General features: G+C 39.4%; 1 protein-coding gene across 4 annotated transcripts; it reads right to left on the reverse strand.

The window, feature by feature from the left end:
• Positions 1-2,474: 2,474 nt before the first annotated feature.
• gata2a (GATA binding protein 2a) lies at positions 2,475-18,617 on the reverse strand. 4 transcript variants are annotated; one of them, XM_016500585.1, is made up of 6 exons: positions 18,446-18,617; positions 11,807-12,249; positions 9,895-10,467; positions 7,374-7,531; positions 4,526-4,651; positions 2,475-3,434 (listed from the first exon to the last, which is right to left on the reverse strand). In XM_016500585.1, the coding sequence occupies exons 2-6, from the start codon at positions 12,030-12,032 to the stop codon at positions 3,135-3,137; spliced, it is 1,383 nt and encodes a 460-aa protein (XP_016356071.1). In that variant the 5' UTR covers positions 12,033-12,249; positions 18,446-18,617; the 3' UTR covers positions 2,475-3,134. The 4 variants fall into 4 exon arrangements, with proteins under 4 accessions (XP_016356071.1, XP_016356072.1, XP_016356070.1 ...); XM_016500586.1 differs by lacking the exon at positions 18,446-18,617 and adding an exon at positions 12,462-12,658 and having other exon boundaries at positions 7,374-7,519; XM_016500584.1 differs by lacking the exon at positions 18,446-18,617 and adding an exon at positions 12,462-12,658.
• Between the last annotated feature and the right edge of the window lie 576 nt (positions 18,618-19,193).

Here is a 19,193-nt window from a genome sequence, read left to right on the forward strand (position 1 = left end):
ATGCTCTGGGAGCCTGGCCAAAGAGAACAACACACACACACTCACGCAAATACCTTCACACACACACACAAACAGAAAAGCCCAGTGGCATCTATAACTGGCAAACACAGCAGGAATGCAGTTGAACAGTTTATTACTACAAACACAGGTTTTTTTATCGGTGAGGCAGAATATTGTGAACTTTATGAAGGATTTATGAGATTATCTGCTCACTTTTTTGAATATATCTTGCCAGGTTTCTAGATGATGAAGATTTGTCATTTTTAATTAGTATTTTAAGTCTCTCTCTTTTTTTTTTTGAAAGCATATCGTGTTATTTGCCATCTAAGTATTAACTTTCTGAGATGTTTTGCATAAATTACTAATGAGCAATAAAAATAGAAACAAATTGGGCAGTTGTTGACATACAGTAGCTGTCACTTCTTTAATTATCCATATTATGGAGCTATAAAAGTAATGTGTAATTAAAGAAGTGACAGCTCAGATAATTTGGTCTTTAAAATAATTGATAATTGATGAGAAATGTTTGAGTCCACATTGAAATTTCTGTAGTTAAAACCAGGGTTGTTTTGGACCCCATGCTTTCTATAAAAAAAAAACACTTGACACATTCTTATTATATATAAATCACAAATACATATTTGTACTTGTGTTTCACAAGTTCAACGGGAATCATTTTCACAAATTTGTTAAACTGAAGCTCAAATGTGTTTGTTTGATGCGCAAAAACAAGTGAGCTTTTTTCTCATGCGTCAAGCATGTACGGTTGAGGTTATGTTTACCATATTTGATGTGCTCTATGCATGTGTACTGATAAATGTTTGTATGGGAATAAAAATGTAATATGTTCATCATATACAGCAATTGTGCTTCTTTTGAAGATTATGTTTAACGCTCTCCACTTATATGGGTGAACTTTTACACTGTTTTTATTAACTATTTGAAGCGTTAACATTTCGGTGGAATTAACCTTCAATGGAGGGACAGATATCCATTGGTTTCATAAAAAAAAAAATAGCTTAATTTGTGTATTGAAATCTTATTTGTTTGGAACAACTTGAGTAAATGATGACAGAATTTTTATTTTTGATTGAACTGGCCCTGGCTTTCAGAAAACACTGAAGATTAATCAGGACACTAATAGACTGATATCTAATGACTGATAGAATAGAATAGAATAGAATAGAATAGATTAGAATAGAATAGAATAGAATAGAATGGACTGGAATAGAATAGAATAGAATAGAATAGAATAGAATAGAATAGAATAGAATAGAATAGAATAGAATAGAATAGAATAGAATAGAATAGAATAGAATAGAATAGAATAGAATAGAATAGAATAGAATAGAATAGAATAGAATAGAATAGAATAGAATAGAATAGAATAGAATAGAATAGAATAGAATAGAGGGGTGTGTGATCATTTGGATGGGGGATGGGCATATCTGCACTTGTGCAAGAGTCGGTGTTGACCTGAAATCGGGCCTCCTCAGCGTGGTCTGTGCTGTTGTTGGGTCTCTCTCATTAACTGTTGGCTGGGCTGATGGTTTCCTCAGTCGCCGCACTGGGTTATATAGCTTGAAAATGAGACCGGGTTAAGAGCTGTTTCCTGCAAGCCTCAGCTGCAAGCACATCTGTGGGAGAAGGCTCCAAACTGCCCCCCACGTGTTTGTTCATGGACTGGACTGATTGCCTTTCCTTCCTCTTCTCCCTCTCTCTCTCTCTCTCTTTTTTTTTTTGTCTCAATTTCTTTCTCTCCCACCAAAAAAACTTGCTGTCCTTTTGCTTACTTTTCCTTTGGCTCCAGAAAGACAAGCCAAAAGCAAGGGGGCTGAGTAGGTCAGATGAAAAGGAGGACACAGGGACAACAAATTCGTCCATCTAAAAGCATTCTGTACAGTATGGCTCTTCCCATTTGCATGTGATTGGAACCCCCCATTCCTCCCAATGTTTGGAGACTGTTGTCTGGGTCAAACCGAAGCACCCCGGGGGGCTTATATGCCACAGAGGTCTCCTTCTTCCCCAGACGGACTGCAGTTCAAGCACTTAGCTTGTGCATCTGATATCGCTTACCTTCTAGAGCTCAGCGATGCCTAGGTGAAATTCCCTCTGACACTTAGTATATGGAACAGCAGCATATCCGAGCGCTTGGGTGTTTTTGTGTTTGGCCTTGTGCATGTTTTGTCATTTGTGTGCGTTTCTCATGTTAAACTACTGTAACTGGTTGGAAATACGATGCCCTGGAATCGGAAACGTAAATGATCAAACCAGCCTGTAGATGCAGAAACGTCTCCGTTTGAGAAGAAGATTGACTGTACTTTGCTTTCACATAACGTTAGCAAGGAAGAACTCAGGGAAGGGATGAAGTATTAAAACTTTATTTCCTTTATTTGTGTAATGGAAAATGATAAAAACGTACAGCTCAGCAACATCGCCTTGGCTAGGATAGGTCAGTGTTTTTTTTTTTTTTAATCAATAACAATCAAATAATATTTATTATATAACAATGTGTTCTGAGGAAAGCGAAATAAGAGATAAAGAGTGAAAATAAATTATCATAATAACAATAACGATAATAACAATTAACCTTTATAAACATTTCTTTGCTTGTATGTCGTATCCATAGAGTCCATAGGGGGGTGTATTCCAGCATGTTAGGGGGGATAAACTTAGTGGTCTTCTCTCTTTCTGTCTCTCTTTCTTTGACTCGTCATGTACGCAAAGAGTCAGAGCGAGTCCTTAACTAGACAGTTTCTGAGAAGGAACTGCCACACAGTGAATCTGCAAAGACACATCCTCTCTTTCAGGACAGTACCAAAGTGACTCAGTAAAACGTAACGAAAAGCTAAAAGCAAAGATAGCTCTCTCTCCCCCTGCTCTGTCTGTGAAAGTCCTCAGTGTCTAGAAGGGAGAGGTGCTTCTTAAACACGCAAACCGTCCTCTGTACAAGCTGACGTGGTTGTTGATGAGATGACACCTTCCTCGGCAGTGTCCAAGCAGGAACGAACCCCTTCGAGTCCCTCACCTGTGGAAGATTTCTTGACGGGAGGGGAGGGGGGTGCGTGGAGATTTTCAGTATGGAGGAGCTAACGCAAAGCCCCTGTGGAGGGGATGCGAGCGAGCGTGGGTCTTCAGTGAGGTTCGGCCCAGGCGGGAGAGCGGCTGGAATGGTGAGGGTGGCTGAATGTGGGGTGAATGGGAGTCGGTGTAGGCAGCATGTGTCCAGAATGGCTGAACGGTGGCAGGTGGCCCATGTGTGGCATGTGGCTTGCCAGAGCACTGGCACTGCCAAACGGAGAGGTCTTGTCATGCATGCACTTGGAGAGCTCCTCGAAACACTCGCCAGATCGTTTACTCCTCTTGGACTTGCTGGACATCTTTCGGTTGCGTGTTTGGATGCCCTCTTTTTTCATGGTCATTGGCCTGTTGATCTATACGAAAAGAGATAGCATAGGTTAATGATGAGCGCAAAGGAAGTAAAAAAAGGGCTGGAGGTTTTGCATAAGTATGGATACTTTTTAAATGTGTTTAAGTTGATTAAATGGACTTATGATAACAGTAACCAGGAAAACACATCAACAGTAGATCAGAACTGTAGATTAGAATCTTTATATGTTACAATACAAAACTGTTATTATCTATCATTGTATTATATTATATATTTTTACAAATATATGTGACCCTGGACCACAAAACCAGTCTTAAGTCACACAGGTATATTTGTAGCAATAGCCAACAATACATTGTATGGGTGAAAATTATTGATTTTTTTTAATGCCAAAAATCATCAGGATAAGTAAAGATCATGTTCCATGCAGATATTTTGTGAATTTCCTACCGTAAATATATCAAAACTTAATTTCTGATTAGTAATATGCATTGCTAAGGATTTCAGTTGGACAACTTTAAAGGCGTTTTTTTTATAAATAAAAAAGTATAACCTTTTTGATTATGTTAAGATAGCTTCTATCCATGGCACCGAAAATGTTCTCTAAAATTAATTGCATAAATTACGCATTTATTAGCTGTAGTATTTACACAAATTATACATCAAAGTGTATAATGTGGTCTTTTATGCTTTCAGGGTTGAATTTCAAACGACAACTAGACATCGAAAAAAAGCAAATCAGTAGCTCAGCTGTCACACAATTCCGTTTTTTTCTCTTTCCTCCTTTGTTTCGCTTGTTTCATTAAGGTGAAATGTTTTTATTCGCCTATAAATAGATCGCAGCCAAGCTTAACATTAAAAAGGCTAGTTTCAGACAACTCCGAATTGATAGCCTATAACTGACGCCGTATCTTGAATGGCAGACCCGCCCTGCCGTCCCTCCTGGGAATAACGCCCTCCTTTGAAACAAAGCTGGATTAATCTAAAAAGAAAACGGTCAACGGGCTCTGTCTGACAGGGAAAGCCGGCTTTGCGTCCCCGGCCTCAGTCTTCTCTCTCCTCGATCGATACAAGCTGTCCGCCCACTTGACCACTTCGCTGTCACTCTCAGTGTTTGCGGCTCTTAATACTCACGTTGTGGAGTTTGTAGTAGAGCCCGCAGGCGTTGCACACCGGGTCACCGTTCCCGTTACGCCGCCACAGAGTGGTCGTGGTTGTCTGGCAGTTCGCGCAGCAGGTGCCAGCTCGCCTCGCAGCAGACTGTAGACAAGAAAAAAACAAAAAATATTCAATGCTGTGTGCTAAATGAAAACATCCATTATCCCAAACGGCAATGCATACATTTTTTAACAATCCCGCGGGTAACTAAAAAGGCTGTGGCTATGTTCAAACGTAGGCTATAGCATAATTCCGATTACACATTCCATGGATGAGCCTGTTATTATTCTGATTAGGCATTTGCGTGAAGTTTCAAAGTTTCTCGACAACCGTAAAAAGCCTATAGGCAACTGCATTATAGCTATTACTTAGCTATTTTTTATTAATTTTTTATTTTATTCCTTTTTATTATTCTTTTTTTTTTTTACAGTAGCACGAGGCCTTCCGTGGCGTATTGTCTTATTTTTTAAATCTTTATTTATTGTAGCCCACCAAATGCAACCGTCGAATGGACTACATAACTTCATTCCTGCGTTTCTATGATCCACACTGTAATATCAATCAAGGGTTGCTTTGGGTTGAAGTAAATGAATTCATGATAAGAATCTGCTGGGGTGACGTATTCTGCACCAGACAGCATTTCAAAACTATCCTCAAATAACATTAAAGCAAATGCGGCCTGGACATATGAAATCTCTTACAGGGAGTCGCCTCAGTGTTTGGGTTAATTAAATATAGCCTGTTTTGTTAAACACGCTAAATTCAATTTTCCAATTTTACCTTGATTAGAAAAAAACTGTGCCCGGTGAAATTCGTTTTATTCTGACATGTATCTAATAAATTCTGACATATTTCAGTAAATACATAAGACAGATCATTAATTTATAACGTTTCGTTACACTGCTCGCGTTGATGCCACGAATCAAACGCGTTAGTGGGCGTGGCGACTGCAAAGCCGGGTCATCAATCCTCTGTTCGCTTTTTGTCCATTACGGATCAATTTTTCACACATAATGAGAAACATTTATAGGCATACAACGCAGTTTCCCCGCAGTCCAACACATATAGCATTTGCAGTTTGTGTTCGTTAGCGATTTACATAATTTCTATTGAGCTTTTGTAAAAAGAGGATCTGAATAAAAAAACGACGCTATGAATAAATGTAAACAAAACGCCGACGACAACAAAAACACACACATTCCGATACTTCAACGCAGTGCCAGTCGAGCATGACAAACGAGAGCAAAAGAGTATAAATCCATTTATTTTCCAATCCCTGCCCCAGCCCCTTCACACATAGTGCTCTGATAATCGCTTTACAGTAGATGTCATTCGGGCCTGCCGGGGCCAGAGAAAATTCAGCCGGGTTTGTTGAAGACGGAAACACCCGGGAGCCTGGCTTCCTTATCGGGCCCGGGCAGATATCCGGATAGGAAACAACTGGATGGCCTTTGAACAGCGCTCTGAAAACACTTCAGCCCAAAATGCAAAAGCATGGGCCAGCACACTGACTCCATGGAAAACCCTGTGGCCTTTTTTCACCATGAGAACATATAGGCTAGAGAAAGACAGAAAGAAACTAAAGGGGAAAAAACTCCGCTATGTTACACCTACCACTACTAAAAATAATAATGACCATCATAATCAGAAATTGTAGTCTTACAATTCACAGTTTAATTCCGCTTTGAATATGTCACTATTTGTAATTTAGTACAAAGCTCATGGTATGCACTAAGTGTCTCTTTTACAACACTGGAAATAAGATTCCCACTGAGACGCTTGTATTTACACTCTGATGGTCACTTAGCCAAGTGAAAATTAAATTATGACATATGGCTGATAGAAAAAGACGGTCTCATTCAATTAAACTGCTTGTTGTGTCTCCAAAATTAATCTCTATAATAATATTACATCATGCTTTGAAAGACTGCAAAAATGACTCAATAACAGAGTAAAGAGACAGAGGTAGAGATATAGAGTTTCATCCACTAAAGGATAAAATAAGATTATGTGAATAGAAAAAAAAAATGTAGCCATAGATTATATTCTTTGAAAAGTCATCTGTTTTCATAGAATCCCGATGCTGAAAAAACTGTCATCCTGTCCAGGTGTTTCATTCCAACAAGATATGATTTATATTTAAATAAAAGCATAGAGGAGTCTTCTTTTACAAGCTGTCCATGAACCACAGAAAAAAAGGAGATTAATAACCAAAGCTTAATCAAGTTTGACTTTTCACACATCTTAATGATTTCTCAAGAAAACAGCAAAATAATCTTGAAACTTTAGTTTTGCTTTTTATCAATCATCTCAATGCAAAGAGCCATTAAGATAAATCAAATAAAAAAATCTGCTTTTAAACATCTCATCAAGATTAAACGAGATAATCATGCTGGCAGCGATTCTAAAATGGAACCAGAATCATAAGCCAGCCACACAAAACAAAACCAATGGCATGTGGCTTTCTAAACACCCCCAGAAAAAGTAGATCAAACTAAACAGATGCACTCAGACAATAGTGTGGCAACAGGTTTCTCTCAGTGCGGATTGGTGATAATTGTACCGGCATGGGCATTGGTATCAGTGACAGTATCAGAACTAGAAGCAATAATGATAGCGGGAACAATGGCAATAGTAGCAGTATTGTAACAGGCAGAGTAGGGGATCACCAGGGGGTGAGGGCGACAAACAATTCCAGGAAGATAATAGGGAAAATATAACTTTCCTGGAATTGTGCTCAGGCTTTCTGCTCAGTGCTCCTATTTAGCCCTCTTTCTCATGTGTGTGGGGAACTGAAAGAATTCTGGAGGGCTCATCGACTCACCAGTCTGCGCTTTGGCTTGATAAGGGGTCGGTTCTGGCCGTTCATCTTGTGGTACAGGCCGCACGCGTTGCAGAGGTAGTGGCCCGTTCCGTCCCGCCGCCACAGCGGGGTGGAGGTGGCTCCACAGTTCACACATTCACGCCCCTCTGTGCAGAATTCAAGTGGAGGAAAAGCAAAGGGAAATTTATATAATTAAGAGCTTCACACTCCATCTACAATACAGGAACACAGGGTCATGCAAAGGCACGGTCTGGGCAAAGAAAAACAACTCCCAAGTTAATTAGACAATATCTTACATGACATCCACACTGGAATCTCTCATCTGAGCTGGATGTATTACATAATTGATATCGGAATTTGTGAGCGTGCATGTGTTTGTGGATGAAATAACATTTTTGTCACTGCGTGACTATGTGAAAAATTAGCAGTACATCCAGGTTCTGCTCTTAAATTACCTACAGACCAATCTTTTAATTTGTCTGCTACAAAAGGAACACCAAATGCCAGTCTCTTTTTGCAGCTACAATATTTTCAAGACAAGAAAGTGATTAAAATGTGAGTTAATTCTATGGCATACATCCCCACCCCCGTTTATCAGCCAGCTGTCCCGGCTTGTCCTATTCTCAGGTGTCATATCACAGTAAAGCACCCTAACCTGTTGGAAAGGGCTGTGCACTTTAATTCATATGCTCTTCCTCCTCACTCCCCTGCGCACCTCTCAATTATTCACATTATAATGTGAGATAGTCGCTGTCCCACCCTGACCAGAGAAAAGAATCCACCCGGACAATGGAGGCTCTTTTGAAGTGTATATGATGTAAGTCAGTCATTTTCATTCCATTTTCTCTTTAGGCTTGACATGGTTAGAAGTAGCCTATCACTCGCATTTTAAATGTAGCCTACTGAAACTTGGTGCTTGGGAGTGTTAGGTGAAAACGGGCCTGCAAATAGGGTGAGTAATTAGAGGAGGTTCACTAATGCATATTTTCCATCCATATCTTGTTAATTTTTAAATAAATGAAAAAAAAATTCTGTCAGTGCTCAATCATGTAGGACTGATTTGATTGTTTACACTGAATCTCTTCAGCTAAAGAATGATCAAAAACAATTTACTATGAAGGTTCCATTCACCACTGCACACTCAATCCTAACAATATTTTCAGAACAAGATATTTTCCATATCATAGGTTGGCTAAATAAATAAATAGCCTACATAAAATGTTAAAACAATGATAAGGGCATGTTTTGCATTTCTGAGGTTAATAATAAAAAACACAATATTTACTATTCATTGATTTATGAAGCAACTTGTATTTGCACATTATTTTTAATGTCATATAATAATAATTACACATAAGTAATATGAGTAATGTAACTGTAATGAAAAGTGTTTTAAATAATAGATCAAAATAAAGGTCTTCGTTAGCAGTGCACCAGGCCGAGGTCGTGCATAAATAAGCACACAAACAGCAGGGTCCTTTCGCCCATGTAGGCCTGTCCCGCCGGGGTTTTGTTAGTGTTGGGGTCGTGGGAGGGCGGAGGGGGGAGTATGTCGTGATTTGTTCAGCTGGAGGTATACAGGATGTGACTGGAGCCAGCGCGTCGTGACTCCTAAAAGTTTTAAATGCAATAAGGGCTCAATTTTAAGGAAAACACAGCGTGAGGCAACACGCAGCCCGCCAAATAAAATCATTATTCAGGCCTAACCAAAAAAGAAAAAGAAGAAGAATCTTTGTGAATATAGAGGTATGTGTGTAAATCATTAAATCCAAAAGTTCTGCGAAAGCTCAATTTTCCACTTTTTATTTTGTTTTATTTGTCATTTTACCATTTTCATCACAACACCTTTGATATAGGCTTTATTGCATAGACTGGTATTTGTTCTCATAATCATTCGTTGATTGGATCCCTTGCAATATTTTATCATAATGTTAGACTTTTTTTTTTTTTACTTTATTTTAAAACCTTTAAAAATATCGATGTGTGAGGAGCACTAGTGTTTAGAGTGTTTACACAGTTGTCTTTGGTTAGCAGTTTATGCATGATAACCACTTTTTATGTCTTGGGAATGACACCTTCGAATTGTGATGTATTTTGGTGTGGCATTTTTTTAAGAGCTGCTGAAACTTGTGCTTGTCATAATTCAAAAATTGCGGTGTAGTTGCCTCGAGGGAGATAAAATGGCAGTTGAATTCATCTAATTAGACAAAAAAAAAAGTAAACTCCATATAGAACCAAAACGTGTCTGAGAAAAAAAATATCTGAGAAAAACTATGATAATGGAAAATGGATATTCCTAGGCCAGTACATTTTTCAGGACGCCTTGTATTTGGCTACATTTTTTTTTTTTTTTTAAGAATTACACGGAATCCTACACATATATTATTGTTCTTTATTAATGTTACATTTCGACAATTGATGTAAAAATGCTTTTTAAAATGCTCCCTAGGCCAATGTTTCTCTAAACGCCTATCTAGGCTACTCTTCACTTCATGGTCGAGTCAGAGCTAATGAAACTCACCTGAGCACGACCGCGTCTTGCTTTTGCATTTAGGTGTGAAGCTTGAAGCGGATCCACTGAGGAGGGTACCAGGATGAAACAGACCGCCGCCGTACTCGTGTGGCGCGGGAAGAGAGTATGTTGGGTAGGTTGGGATGGGATATTGCGTGGACGGTGTTTGGGCGCTCATAGCCAGGCTTCCCCGAAGAGGACTACATCCCTCCATTTTCATCCCATCAGCGATGGACACTTGGTACTTGATGGACTCCTTTTCATCCATTCTTGCAGTGGTGGAGGTCGGAGAAGAAGGGCCGGGGTCCGGTGAGACGTCTTTCGGTGGGGTTGGGGGGAAATTGTAGAGGGGATGTGGACTGGAGTGGGTTGCGGATGTGAGGGAGGAGACGGGAGCGGTGCTGGAGCTGCTGCTGCACGGGTAACCGGCGCTGGCGGGGTGCAGGCCAGGCTTGCTGAAGTGACTGACCGCCCAGGCGTTGTGGTGGGCAGCGGAGAGCGCTGCCTTGCCGCTGTCCAGCCAAGGAATACCGGGACTATGTATGAGGTGTGGTCGGCAGACCTGACTTCCCGTGAGACGAGCTGAGAAATACAAGAAAGAAACGAACATAAAGCTCGGTCCGAAATGAAAATTACCAGCAAAATGTCTATTTCCTCCGCTATTTTTGCCAAAACACTAGTTTGTTTCAAAGAACAAAATGCCGAATGTTCACTTCTCACCTGTTGACTCCGTACTCGAACGATACAAACTTGACATTGAGATCAAATAAAACCTAAATATCGATTATGCAACACACACAAAACCGCGGTTGATGATTCACCCCTTTAGTTCAAACTGCACGCGAACACAAAATATATTTTCCTTCGCCTCGACGTGATTTTCCCAACAAGAAACAGACATAGGCCTAAAATCTCTTTAGAAAACCGACAAAGGATAACTTTTTAACGAAGCTTTCTCACAACAGCCTGTTGTTCCACAAATTAGCCTACACACTTGAACTAAGAAGTTCGTCAGTAATTTTTCGTTTTGATTTGGCATCCGGGAAGTGCCTTGATCCCCCTCTCTCTCCCTGACACGAACTTCCCTTTCCTCATCAAGTCATTCGCTGGACATTTTCTTTTTCTTCTTATCTTTACATTTCAACACGCACCTCATGGAGGTGACAATTCACGCCGCAGAGAAGAAATCCGATATTTAATAATTTGACACATTTTTGTCATCCTTTTTCTCGGCTAATTTGTATCTTTCAGACACACAGTCCTACGCATAATACAGTTTTGTGCAAAACAACAACAAAAACATTTACATTAGCATATCTTTAGTTAAGTATCGAGACGTCTTTGCTAACCAAGTCCCGTATTTAGGCCGCGCTACGTTTCACTTCAAAGCCCGTGAGAGTAAAAGTCGTCGAAATCTTTCACGCACAACACGGTTGTAGCCTACTAAAGATTTAGTTTTACATATAGCCAGCTGATTCCAAATAATGTCAACAATGTTAAGTTTATTTATTACACTTTTTTAAGCACAAGAGTAGCCTATAGTCTATATACAACCAAGAACCACGTAAACAAAATATGTATTTTGCCATAAACATGGACAAGATTTTATACTGATGTTAAATATATAAAAAATATATATATTTATCAGTAATAGTAACAATGGGCCTACTATTTCATACAGCTTCACAAATGCGTTCACATTTAGCACTTAAATAGCCTATTAAATAAATAAACAAATAGCAACCTATAGGCTATTACGTAATTTATAAAACCTTTTTTTTTATTTCATGATAAATGTAGCCTAACGTGTGACTGAAATATGTCTAGGAAATTGCATAATGACATATGCATAAAATACATATATTCTGTCATCAAAATATCATATGTAGCCTGCTAAATTTGACGTAAAGAAGCATCTTACCGTGTGCTTGTCCGTATGATACTCTAGCCCGAGAATTGGGGTAGTAAGGGTTCCCCTGCGAGTCCAAGTGATTCAAGAACACATCCACCTCGTCCGGGGGAAGAAGAGGTGCCATGGGCTCCATGTAATTGTGTGTAAGCCCGTGATGATGGGACTCTGGGTGCTGGCCGTTGAGTACCGCATGATGATGGGCCATCCATCGAGACTGATCGGCTGCAACCTCCATGTCTAAATTGTCCGCGCTTCGAAAATGTTTCGGGAAGTTTTCTAGACGTCTACTGAAAACAGACCCAGGAGCACCACTATGGTCCTTTAGATTAATAAAATATGTGTCGTGAGCTTACTGCTTCAGTTGGTGATGCCCTATTCACTTTTTGCACATGCCCTTATTTTTGGAGAAATAGAGGTCCTGCTTCTTTGCTTTCAACAATGCTCAGGAACACCTGTAAGCGAATAACAAACAGATGCATCTCAGTTTTTTTTAAACGTTTAATATATTGCAAGACTTAAGATCTAAAGATATTTATAAGATCTAATTTCGTACAATATATATATATGAACTTTATCGAAATATGGGTTGCAACCTGTAAAACTAAGTCGATGCATTACAGGCTCAAGCGTACGCAATTTTAAAGAACTATCGAAAAGTACTCACGGCGCAAAGTATTTCAGCACTGCAATCCTCGGTTTATTTTCCCCGTGTTATTCACGTACAAAGAACGTTAATCCTCAAGATGTCTGCTGACATTCGTAATTCGCCACTGGTTTAAATTGTCCACAGCCCAATTGTTAAACTCTCTCTAGAAAAACTCTGCGGCTGTCCGACGCGGAGAGAAGTCTCATTAATGAATCGTGCCTGTGTACTGTCGGATCTGGCGCCAGTAGATTCCATATCTTACGAACATGGGCGGGTCACGGGCTGGCAGTGATGGCTCTGTTAACCAATAGCAGATCGCGATGACTGCCATTGGCTCGGACATCACGCTTTCCAAACTGCCACGGCGACTCTCGGCCTAGTGCTCCACATTCAGAGAGCTGAGAGACTCATCATTCAGCGGAGCAATTTATTGAGATCTTTTTACCTTTCTTTAGGGCTTCACATTGGTCATGTGTGATAATGTTGTCTTGTTTACTTAAAGACTTAGAGAGCAGAATGACCTGAAATTATGAATGAAAATGTGAAGTCTTATAGACTACTTCATCAGAACGTTTATCCAGAAAAAAAATATTTAAAATAATTCTATTTGCAACTGGAAAAATAATATTAACCGGCATATGGTAGACTAGGCCTAGGCCTCCTTTTATTTATACAAATAGTGCCAACCAGCAAATACTTTAATTTTCTCAATTGATAAATAAAAGGATTTATATTGCAGTTATCATAAACTTTTGTTTATGGATTAGAACCATTAACATTTGCTTAAAACAACAAAACCTGTATCATTGAAGTGTCACATGCAATATATGCCTAATACAAACAAACACAAGTCCTGGCACCTCAGGCATTAATTGGGGAGGAGTATTTTATGGTCTCTAAATTGGGGGCTATTGTTCTTGCGCGTCTAATTGTTTTAAATTAGTTGTCACCACATTCTTCTTGTGAAAACACTGTCTTTGTATGCTGTTTCAAGCGATCAAACGTCACTTTACATATTAATAGCGGGCCCGTCTCTCGGTGGTGCCGACAGGTCGCATGGGCAGGTCCAAATAGAGCCAATTGGTGGCCATTAGGGCAGCTTCGTTGATTCTTGCTTACAATTATCTCGTGGCAAAACACGCAACAGGCTCGCTCACCGCAGGCAGAAAGACAGAACGTCGCCAATTAGCTTGATAAGCGTTTAGATAAGCTGTGGTTGCAGGTTAGTCATCTGAAGACTTCATTTGCATTTAGAGTTTATAGCTTTCACCGCTCAACGTTAAATTTGCCTGTCTATGCTATTCAGTCAAAAAAGGTTATCTTTCCTATTCCACGCGTTTTAAATTTGTTGGGAATTCATGCAGCTGAAACTCCAATTCAAATAAACATGTAGGCCTATTAAACATCAAATCCTACTGACTGTTTCTAAACGAATAGTATGTAATATAGCCTACTGAGGATATAGAAACGTGCTCCTTTGGATAGCTGCTTCTCACCTTTGGTAGCTCTGTGGCCTCAAACTGCTTGTAGCAACGCTTTGTGTATATTAATTATTCATTTAGCTTGTCTGGTTGGATCAATCAAAGAGGACACAAGATAAACTTGTCTACCAGGGTGCTCCAGCTCGTTCATCACTCTTTCGAGAAAGGCACTGTTTTGGTCATTTTGCTTTTTTTAATGGAGTAACACTTTTACACCAAAGTTTACACCAAGAACCAGTTTTCAGATGAGAAATTGCGTTTTAACTCATTTTGTACAATTTAGCACCCTTCGAAATAACTGTGGTGTGTCTATCGCATAATAAATACTTATTAGTATTATTATTATTATTATTACTATTTAAAGCAGGAGTTTTAGTCTGTGTGCTCTCTTCTGAAGCAACAATGATTGACAGGCAATAATTGGAGCGCGAGCTCAGAGCCCCTACCTGCCGCCACTCTGACGCCGTGACTTGACGTCACAGTATCTCGGTAAAGGATGAGAAAAAAATATAGATGGGCTATAAAAGACTTTTCCAAAGCTATCTAAAATTAGAATGTAACGCACTCAGCATTGAAGACTTGTTAGGCATTGTGTGTTTTCAGTTGCATCAAAAAATAAATAAATAAATAAAATAATACAAAAAAATCTGTGAGTTTTATAATCAATTTAGGCACCAATGCAGCACTGACCACTTGAACAGAACTTCAATATCAGATGCTTAAATCCCTTTTTAACACACTGGATTCTGGCCAGAGGTCCTACACAGCACAAAAAGCCCTGGCAGCCCGTCACCACATTCTTCTTGTGAAAACACTGTCTTTGTATGCTGTTTCAAGCGATCAAACGTCACTTTACATATTAATAGCGGGCCCGTCTCTCGGTGGTGCCGACAGGTCGCATGGGCAGGTCCAAATAGAGCCAATTGGTGGCCATTAGGGCAGCTTCGTTGATTCTTGCTTACAATTATCTCGTGGCAAAACACGCAACAGGCTCGCTCACCGCAGGCAGAAAGACAGAACGTCGCCAATTAGCTTGATAAGCGTTTAGATAAGCTGTGGTTGCAGGTTAGTCATCTGAAGACTTCATTTGCATTTAGAGTTTATAGCTTTCACCGCTCAACGTTAAATTTGCCTGTCTATGCTATTCAGTCAAAAAAGGTTATCTTTCCTATTCCACGCGTTTTAAATTTGTTGGGAATTCATGCAGCTGAAACTCCAATTCAAATAAACATGTAGGCCTATTAAACATCAAATCCTACTGACTGTTTCTAAACGAATAGTATGTAATATAGCCTACTGAGGATATAGAAACGTGCTCCTTTGGATAGCTGCTTCTCACCTTTGGTAGCTCTGTGGCCTCAAACTGCTTGTAGCAACGCTTTGTGTATATTAATTATTCATTTAGCTTGTCTGGTTGGATCAATCAAAGAGGACACAAGATAAACTTGTCTACCAGGGTGCTCCAGCTCGTTCATCACTCTTTCGAGAAAGGCACTGTTTTGGTCATTTTGCTTTTTTTAATGGAGTAACACTTTTACACCAAAGTTTACACCAAGAACCAGTTTTCAGATGAGAAATTGCGTTTTAACTCATTTTGTACAATTTAGCACCCTTCGAAATAACTGTGGTGTGTCTATCGCATAATAAATACTTATTAGTATTATTATTATTATTATTACTATTTAAAGCAGGAGTTTTAGTCTGTGTGCTCTCTTCTGAAGCAACAATGATTGACAGGCAATAATTGGAGCGCGAGCTCAGAGCCCCTACCTGCCGCCACTCTGACGCCGTGACTTGACGTCACAGTATCTCGGTAAAGGATGAGAAAAAAATATAGATGGGCTATAAAAGACTTTTCCAAAGCTATCTAAAATTAGAATGTAACGCACTCAGCATTGAAGACTTGTTAGGCATTGTGTGTTTTCAGTTGCATCAAAAAATAAATAAATAAATAAAATAATACAAAAAAATCTGTGAGTTTTATAATCAATTTAGGCACCAATGCAGCACTGACCACTTGAACAGAACTTCAATATCAGATGCTTAAATCCCTTTTTAACACACTGGATTCTGGCCAGAGGTCCTACACAGCACAAAAAGCCCTGGCAGCCCGAAGCCAACAAATTAGAATGTACAGGATAATATGATGCATAGTTTTGCAATGTAATGATCCATTTTACACACAGTCTTACATTCAAAAGGTGCAATACCAGATTATGCAGACATTAATGGAAGTTGATATAAACTTAAAGCGTCTAAAATGGCCTCTTTGTCATAGCTGCTTTATCACAGACTGAGTGCTGTGCTACTGCATAATCAAAAATAATAGCCTATAAAGACTCTTTACAAAGGCGACTTGAGGCTGCTCCAAATGTTATGTAAAACGCAGTGGCATATAAAAGCCGTAGGTGTGACACTCCTCAGCCATTAGCAGGCTATTAAAGTGCAAAATAAATAAATAAAATAAAATATTTGAAATATATTAGAATGTTATATTTTTATTATGAATTATGAATTGTCAGTTATGTTAATTTCTGTGCAGCAATGTATATTTAAGTGGTCTATATGCCGTCTCAGGTGTTCAGTAGGCTACCACCTTTTTAGTTGCGCAAATGTGGCATTTATTGTGTGTTTTTCTAGCTAGCTCTAGCCATGCCATCGCAACCAGTTTTAGCACTGATAACGACTCGTGGTTTAACTCACCTGAGGCTGAACTAAATACCTGTGGTAATCCAGTTGCTCTCAATGTTAAAACAAACGATACTGTCCTTTTTGGGACTCAGCATTTAGGCTTGGAGTTGTTACCCCCGGCTGAGGACTCGAACTCACCCTTCTTTAAACGTGTGTGTGTGTGTGTGTGTGTGTGTGTGCAGATTCAGACTTTATTTCTTATGTAACACAAGTTGGGTCGTCCACCATGTGTGACTGTGACGACGACAATGACATCACGTTTTTGATGTCACATTAATTCGCTTTAAATTAGTTGCATCAAAAATAATGGAGAGCGCTGGAAACAAAATGGAGGCAATCATTCCCTTAATTAACAGGTGCCGTGAAATGGCTTTGCCCGTTCGTTCCCTCACCGCGCATTTATCATTCTCCGTGGGGTTAAAAGAGGGCAGGAGGGGGCAGAGAGCGTCGCAGAAGGGTTTGTGAAGATAAGCATGCACTGGGATATAGGGGGAATGACACAGACCAGCTGAAGCGGTATTGTCCTTTACTTACGGGTAATTAGATTTTGACAGGGCACTCGGGGGCAGACACAAGCGCAGGCAAAGTCACAAGCCTCCTGTCCTCTGCTGAAGCATGGATAACAGGGATTGAAAGCAAAGGCTTTCACCCTCTTTTCATTTCATCCAACAATCCACATTATTTTGCAGCAAAGTCTCATATTTGTTCATGCGTTAGCAGTATTAAACGATGCCTCTGCGTTTATTCTAACGTGCCGCTTTAATGGGTAACGTTCTTATTCTGAGTGATAGCGTTAGTTTAGTCGGAAAATGATCCTGTGGCAGTCATAAATCTGAAGGGTGATGACAGCGCGCCCGCCCTCCTTTTGTGGTTGACAGCTCTTGAAGTCAATGATTTAAATAAACAGCACAGGTGGGCTAATGCAAGCGTCCTTGGGGCATTCCACAGAAAGTTAATTCCTCAACTCACACACATCACATTCGCTTTCACAATTATAATCATTCAAAAAAAAAAAAAACAATCGTTACGCTCATTTGAAATATTGGCAGACAAGTATGCTACTTCATAGGCTACGATTTTTGTATGCCAAGGTTAGATTTGATGTATCAAAATGATATCCTCACAATCACAAATTTCAGCATGGATTAAATCTTAAATGTTCTATATTGCATTGTTCACGTGGATTAAGTCGTAAAACTGTATTCGTTTCATTAATAAATATGTGTTGTATTATAGGATAGCGGTGTAAATGAGTGGAATTGCATTTGGATTGTATTTTAGCTTGTTTACAAAGATAAACATGGACATTGTTAGGGTATGTTAGTTATAAATTAAAATTAGTAAATAATAATTTTACTAATATTATAATATCATAGTAATACTATTAGCACATGTGAATAGATGAAAAATATGAAGATGAAGACGTGTAACAATCTGTCGTTTTAGTCTTTTCTATTAAAACCCAAAATGCCTGCGGTCGTACAAATAACGGATTTAGTAAAACAATATGACCTAAAAACAACAAAAAAAATATTTTTGTATTTAATGTAAGCTATTTAATGTATTTATTATTATTATTATTATTATTATTATTATTCCGCCATACTAAATGCATTTTATTGTATTTTTGTTTTATTATAACACATTTTAAACTGCAATCAAACGACAATAATTATTTGGATTTATACGCAGTCCTACAGCATAATTAGCCCATTTTGGACTTACAGTTCTCTTTATGAATACCTCGCTAAAACGCGTGAATAATCTCTTCGTTTTACTCGACTTCACGCTCGCTGTGTCGAATAATAGCCTACGCAAAACGCGTCTTACCAGTGTGTATGATTAGGCGCTCTCCTCTTGACATTTCGCAGAGAAATGTGTCCTGGGGCCAATTCCGTGTGGCACCGTCTTTGAAGGAAGAGTAGCGGTGATTCGTTGTGCTCTGCGCTTCGCTGAGGCTCTGGGCACAGTCCTCTCTAGCTGGCGATGCCAACCTTTCCAGACAGTCAAGCGTCTTTCCAGAATGCTTTCGCTGAGGATCTTTCTTCAGTGACTTACGGTGCGGTGTAGTGTCTGACACCTCGTTCTCTCTCTCTCTCTCTCTCTCTCTCTCTCTCTCACTCTCTCTCTTTCTCTCTGGAAACAGCGAAACTTGAGGCACTAAAGTAGGGCTGCTGCAACGTAGCCGTGCGTCAGCCAATCTGGTCTTCCGGGTCGTGCTTTGATGGTTAAAAGCTGTGCTGAAGCTGTTATGTGTGGTGTTCTCACTCGTATAATTATGAAACAAGACCCAGTCGCTAAAGGCTTTGCGCATAGCTCTTAAATTTTGACCTTCGCATAGGCAAACAATGCGGTGAGGATTTGAACCTAAGACACAAGTCACTCTTATTAGGTTTGGAAGACTTCATTTCTAGATTTTTTTTTTAAATATATTGCAGGAATGATTGTGAAAGCGAACCCCACCATAAATAAAACAGTAGACCGATGCATTTATACATTAATTATTGCAGTTCTCATTTAATCACTGCGATGTTGCAGATGTGTGCTTGAGTGTGTGAATATGTAAATCTTTACTTTT

Source organism: Sinocyclocheilus anshuiensis, unplaced genomic scaffold (genome assembly GCF_001515605.1).
Source record: "Sinocyclocheilus anshuiensis isolate Anshui unplaced genomic scaffold, SAMN03320099.WGS_v1.1 scaffold42, whole genome shotgun sequence".
NCBI lineage: Eukaryota > Metazoa > Chordata > Actinopteri > Cypriniformes > Cyprinidae > Sinocyclocheilus > Sinocyclocheilus anshuiensis.